This window comes from Solanum pennellii, chromosome 9 (assembly GCF_001406875.1).
Source record: "Solanum pennellii chromosome 9, SPENNV200".
Classification (NCBI taxonomy): domain Eukaryota; kingdom Viridiplantae; phylum Streptophyta; class Magnoliopsida; order Solanales; family Solanaceae; genus Solanum; species Solanum pennellii.
Genome location: NC_028645.1, coordinates 28,880,629 through 28,887,589, shown reverse-complemented (window position 1 = coordinate 28,887,589; position 6,961 = coordinate 28,880,629). Strand labels below are relative to the sequence as shown.

The following is a 6,961-nucleotide window of genomic DNA, read 5'->3' as shown; positions in this document are numbered from 1 at the left end:
TTGTTGTCACATATAAAACTGATGTTGCCACAGATCACCATTTTGTTACCCTAACGCATAGGTGAGATGTTCCAACATATATGACAACTCTGTTGGCATATGCACAAACATATCACTAAGATGTGGCAACATTCGATACACCTTTCAATAAATGAAATATATGTTGGACAACTGAACAAGACTATTTCTAAAATCATATCGATAAAATGGCTACAAAAAGAATAACAAAAGCAACAAAAAATGACTTTTCACTGAATGTTAACAATACAAATACATTTCTTCATAATTAGGTTTTTTTTGAATTTGTTGATTTTCTTTCAAAAATAATAAATAATAGGCACTATTGCATTATCTTTCAATTTTCACACAATTTTAAGTCAAACACAATTTCAGTTCAGAAAGAGGAGAGAGTCACGATCGAAGATGAGAAGGAAGATAATGGAGATAGTTGGTGAGGAAGATAATGGAGATAGTCAAATTTTTGGATTTCTAAGGAAGAAGAATAACAAACTAGAGGAGAAGGAAAGAATTTTTTATTTTTTTAAAAATAATTTGTATTGAATTATAAAAATATGTCTTTTTTATATTTTATAAAAAAAAAAATAGAAACTTTTGAAAATATTAATTTGATCCTAAATTTAGTTAATTGCATTTTCTTTTAATTTTGTGTGTTAGCTTGGAGTTTGACAAAACCCCAGAGTTTTGGCAGTGAATATGATGGGTAAAGAAGACAGCATGGAGAATCTATCTCTCGAGGATGATGAAAAGTTCACCTCCATTTCCAAATCCTACTCTAACTATCGCAGTGCCATGACTTGTCTTTCTGATTCTCACCATCCTCTTTCACCGTCGATCGTCGACGATTCCAACGACCCCTTATTAGTATCTTCTATTCAATCATCCGCCATTGATGATCATGATGTTGAACAATTTCAAAACCCTACAATAATCTCCCCTCCTTTAAACTTGGAGTATTTGAATATCACTGTTTCCGATCCACACAAGGAAATACAAGCATCCCCCTCAATTGTTCCTGGCACTAATACTTATGTTACCTATTTAATTACCACACAAACCAATTTACCTGATTATGGAGGAACCGATTTCACTGTTCGTAGACGCTTTAAAGACATTGTTACTTTATCAGAGAGATTGAGTGAAGGTTACAGAGGTTATTTTATTCCTCCAAGGCCAGATAAAAGTATCGTCGAGAGTCAAGTCATGCAGAAACAGGAGTTTGTTGAGCAAAGAAGACTGGCATTGGAGAAGTACTTGCACAAGCTTGCAGCACATCCACTCATTAAGAAGAGTGATGAATTGAGGGTTTTTTTGCAAGTAAATGGGAAACTTCCCTTGCCAACTACCATTGATGTCGCATCTAGGGTATTGGATGGAGCAGTTAAGTTGCCAAAACAATTGTTTGGGGAATCCGGAAATCTCATTGTCCCCCAGGATGTTGTGCACCCAGCTAAAGGTGGTAGGGATTTGCTCAGGTTGTTCAAAGAATTGAAGCAATCTGTTGCCAATGATTGGGGTGCCTCCAACTCATCTATTGACGAGGAGGATAAGGATTTCCTCAAAAATAAAGAAAGGTTGCACAATCTTGAGCAGCAACTTAGTAATGCGTCAAAGCAGGTTTTTTTCGCCCTATTCATCAATTTTATTGTTTCTTCAATCTATTTTTGTGCTTTTGTAGAAGGAATATACCATAGTTTATCTTGAATTCTCAACTAGCTATATAGATAGGTCATAATGGAAGAAGAAGATTATAGTTGATATCTCCTGGTTGAGTATACGTTTAAAACTTGGTTATCCTTATTATTTCTTTTATACACATATAACACTATATTTCCATTTGTATTTAATTCAGTGCGGAAATGAGCTTAAATGAAAAAGTGGATATTCCTTATAGTCAACCCCAACTTGTTTGGGATTGTGACGTAGTAGTTGTTGTTGTTGTTTTTATCCATTACTATTCAATTCTCTGATTATTGTTCTATTTGCTATCAGTTAATTTTTATTGTTCCATTTCAAATTAGGCTGAATCACTTGTTAAAGCTCAGCAAGATATGGGGGATACAATTGGAGAACTTGGGCTTACATTTATTAAGTTGACGAAGTTTGAGAATGAACGAGCTACTGTGAATACTCAGAGAGAACGGGCTGCTGATATGAAAAATGTGGCTACTGCAGCTGTTAAAGCCAGCAGATTGTATCGGGAGTTAAATTCACAGACAGTGAAGCATTTGGTAACCATTTTATCCTTTAGAGTAGACCTTGTTTACTAAGAGTGAACCTTGTTTTCAACAATTGTTGAATTACGTGATTAGAATACTGTCAGTGACAAGATTCAGGCGGTTGTCATCTGCACTGTGCTTGTGCAATGTTTTTTTCAGCCTTCTAACGCTATTTAGATTGTTGATCAACTTTATTGAAGACACACTTTGGTGCACTCTGGCATTCTTAAATGAACCTTAGCTTCTAATACTGTGATAAATATGTATTTCAGGATATTCTACATGAACACCTGAGTCTAATGTTGGGTATACACCATGCATTTTCAGACCGATCAAGTGCTTTATTGACAGTGCAGACTCTCATTTCAGAATTGTCTTCCTTAAATTCAAGAGCAGAGAAACTCGAAACAGCAACCTCTAAAATATTTGGGGGTGATAAATCAAGAGTTCGAAAGTTGGAAGAGTTAAAAGATTCCATTAGGGTCACTGAAGATGCCAAAAGCTGTGCCATCAGAGAATATGAGCGCATTAAGGTATTTGATATCAAACCACCGTGTTTGTAATTGGTTCCTTTTATCCTTGAAGGATTGCATAATATATACTCTACCCTTCCTCGAGTACTTTGTGGGACTACACTGGTAATGATGTTGTATACTTGCAGGATTGCCATTATGTGATCTACTTTATTCTGCATTCACTTCTGTTTGTTATTTGAAAAGTGGCTTATTGTCATCAATGAACTTCTAATTTACTACTTTTTTGTGTTCCTGAAATGATATTTACTTGGATTCCCTAAATTTTGTGGATCTATTAATTTCCGAGCTCAATTATAGAGACAACAGGACCCTTATTACCTGAAGACTGAAGCAGGTATTCTCTCATTGGTTATTGAGATATCATCACTAGCACACTTCGTGCTGGCAAATGGTCCTGTCAAATCACACCCAAGGGTGTGGTCCCGTGGTCAATGAATGGGGTAAGAACCATGAGGTATCAAGTTTAAATCCTAGTAGAGACTAATAACACTAGGTGATTTCTTTCCATCTGTCGTAGTCTTGGTGGATAGAGTTGCCTGTACCCGCTGCAGGTGGTAGGTATCTAGTGGAATCAGTCAAGGTGTGTGAAAGCTGCCCCCGAACACCATGATTATAAAAAAAAGGTCCTGCCGAATCAAGTAAGTGCGAGTTCAAAGCGGGTTAGACAAAATGGATAAAACATCAATAATATCCTTGGCTTCTTCAATATTATCATTATTGGGAGAATTCAAGCCTTAAATTCTATAGAAACATCACTTGTATGTTGTAACTTGTGAGGCACAAAAAATTGCCACATGTTTAACAATCCAATATATTGGCATTAAGTCCACTCACTAATTGTCCTATTTGAGTTGCTGTATCTGATAACTTCCTTCATGTTTTGTTTTTTCATGACAGATAACCTCAGTCATTTACCTTTCAAATTTAGCACTTCTCTTTTCACAATTTCATCATTTTTTCCCATCTAATCCATATTTAATATAGCAAATTTCGTTAATTCCTTGTCTTTAAAGTGTGATATAGTCATAATTTCTGGATGCTATTTTTGGTTTTTCTCTTTTCTCAAAGCTCAACTTGTGAGAAACATAAGTGGGAAAGAAGCAAATGCTCCCCTACGAGGAACACCTTTTTATTCATAATTGTTTTGTAGATCATAACATGTACAATGTGTAGGTAGATCATATTTGTTTATTTTGGCATCAACACCTTAAAGATTTGCTAAAGGATTGTGCATATACTCTTGGTTCGGTTCAACTAATGTTAGGGGATTGTGCCATAGAATCTTATTTTGGTTCAAACTTTCTCAGTCAGTTTGCTCTTAATGGACCAACTTGTCATTGAATCTAGCAAATTAAAAGAAAAATCAGAGGAAGGTCTGGGAAGATCTAGAACTTTCTATCTTTTGGTAACTCAAAGTTGGGAAGGTCACTCCCAAGAAATGAACTCAGAAAATCGGTTCTTCTAGTTTCCTCCTTTTCATGCAGCTGCCTTCTTCACGCTTGAAGTGGGATTTCACATGGATATCCATATTTTACTGCTGATTATTTGAATATGAAATCATATTTGGTCTGATTTAAATGAATCAATGACCCCAACCTATTATAAATTTGGGTGGGTTGGACCGGATATGTGAATTTTTATCAATTTTCCAGCACTAACCACTAAGTGCACCTGCATCTTGTTGGAAGTGAGTAGAAATCCTTTTGTCTCTTATTAATGTACGTCTCCTACTGATATTTAAATGCTTCGTCTTGAAAATCTTTATGATGATTGTAGTTAGCTACAACAACTTACCCACTGTAATTCCATGAGTTGTGTGATGGCTCATATTTGTTGTTAGCTAATTTTTGTAAATTGCCAATTGAGCAACTTAACTTAGCCAAGTTTCAAATATTATCAGACTGGAGCATGTTGCTTCCTGGTGTTGGTCTTTTTCTTACGAATCATTCTTTTATGAACCTTCATAGTGACAAGGAAATCTTTTTAACCTTGAATACCTTATCTTTATTCTATTATGAACCTTTATAGTGACAAGGAAATCTTTTTAACCTTGAATACCTTATCTTTATTCTAAACACTACTTTCAGAGTTGAACCTATTGAGAGTAATACAATGTTTCCCTGTTTTCTATTTGTTGTCTATTTATGTATATGATGCAATTAAACTAGGAGCTGAAACCCTAAACGACGAACAAGAAATAAAGATAGATAGATCTGGATTTTCCTTATTTGGATATGTAGGAAGTCCTATTATTTAGAACTTAAAAACGGATTTAAATTTAACCTTATATAAATCATTCCCTTGTTTGAACTACATAATATTACTATATATAATCCAGATCTATCTATCAATAACAAATAATATAATAACTGAAGAAAGGGAACCAACAAGTAATAATCAAGTCAAATTAAAGAATAATACTGGTATGGAAACTAGAAAGCATTTGAGTATGTACTAACCTTCTATCCTAATCCTCGACCTCTAATACTCCTATTTAGGGTTCATATCCTCGGTAAGCTGAATATGCTATATGTCCTGTTTAATCGCATCTCCCAATATTTTTTCGGCCTACCTCTACCTCTCCTTAGACCCACCATAACCAACCTCTCACCTCCTCATTGGTGCACCTGTACATCTCCACTTCACATATCTAAATCATTGCAACCTAGCATTCCTCATCATGTCCACCACAACGGCCACTCCTACCTTGTCCTAGAATTGTCGTTCCTAATCCTATCTCTTCTCTTATGCCACACATCCTTCTCAACGTCCTCATTCTTGGTACTTTCATCTTCTAGACGGACAAGTTTTTGATTGGCCAACACTCCACTTAACCACTTTATAAAACCTACCTTTAAGTTTTGGTGGCACATTCCTATCACACAAGACACCAGATGCGAGCCTTTATCATATGCACTGCTCCAATACAATGTGTAACATCATTGTCAATTTCCTTATTTCTTTCAATTATTGACCTAAAATACTTGAAATTTCTCCCTTTGGGATGACTTGAGTATCAATCTTTACTCCCACATCTACCTCGTGAGTTATGTCAGTGAACTTGCACTGCAAGTTCCATGTCTTAGTCATTCTCAACCTGCATCCTTTAAACTCTAGGGTCTGTCTCAAAACCTCCACCTTATTGTTAACTCGGCTGCGAATCTCGTCAATTAATCATTAACATAGATTTCCACGTTTTCCTTTCAATAAATGTTGGGTACACTACTGTTGTGTTCACTTCCATCTCATTTTTGAATATCCCTTGCACTTATCCATCAATCAACTACTATGGATCATCTTAAACTATATGCTCTATTCAAGCCCAAATAATCCCAATTCTACCTTGCTTATGAATAAGTTTCCTTAAAGGCAATTCAGGAGTTCTCTAAAATTAAAGGGCCTCTAAATCTAACATTTATTCCTATAGTGTATACAAAATTACAAGTATCTGAACAGCCCAAAGGCCAAGAAGACTCGTGGTGTACACCGAACTTGATGGACGTTTAATGACAATAATAACTATGTATCAACTGGGTTGTTTAAACTAAATGGGACTCCAGTTTCAATAAACTAAACTAAATGGGACTCATTCAAAATATTTCTAAGATGATTTGGAATCACAATCATAAAGTAAGGTAGCAAGCATCTAGGATAAAAAGTCATAGCAAGTGAGAAAGATGTTGGTGTTATTGACAACAGATTAGGATTCTCTCAGGCACTCTTCCCCAAAACCTTCTCTCTCCTGCTTCTTAAGGGAACGTATCACCTTTTCGGTGGCTTTTCAGTCGGAATTATTGTCTTTTGTTCTTTACAATTCCAACCACCACCTTTCTGTGGTAGTTTTCTTGCTTTTTTTTTTCTCAGCACCCTCTTTTCTTGTTCCAACTTTCTGCAGTTTCTCTACGCATGGAGGATGATGGGATTTATTAGCATGCCAGTTTTAAGTGTTACGACATATTAAGTCCAGTTCTTAATCGGAAACTTCAAATGGAATGAGTGCAGCAAAAATTTAATGAGAAAAGTAACTAAGGCTTAAAATTGTGAAATGGTTAGTTCAGGTATTTGTTGCAGCTTCAAGGGAGCAAAGAATGTCACTCAAGCGGTGGAAAACAAGGGACTTTCAGAACTCAAATGCAATGAACAGGGTAGATACACCAGTTTTATTGCAATTCAGCCGGGGGGGGGGGG

General features: G+C 35.8%; 1 protein-coding gene across 3 annotated transcripts in view; it reads left to right on the top strand.

Moving 5' to 3' along the window:
• The first annotated feature begins 614 nt into the window (after positions 1-614).
• Positions 615-6,961, top strand: part of LOC107031769 (sorting nexin 2A-like) — an 18,455-nt gene continuing 12,108 nt past the window's right edge. The window contains exons 1-4 of one of the 3 annotated variants that reach the window (XM_027911779.1): positions 649-1,635; positions 2,040-2,249; positions 2,510-2,770; positions 6,669-6,884. In XM_027911779.1, the coding sequence (XP_027767580.1) occupies positions 715-1,635; positions 2,040-2,249; positions 2,510-2,770; positions 6,669-6,734 (1,458 nt within the window). In that variant the 5' untranslated portion in view covers positions 649-714 and the 3' untranslated portion in view covers positions 6,735-6,884. Of the gene's footprint in view, positions 1,636-2,039; positions 2,250-2,509; positions 2,771-6,668; positions 6,885-6,961 lie in introns of those variants that run through there. The other 2 variants (XM_015233241.2, XM_015233242.2) reach the window with 2 other exon arrangements.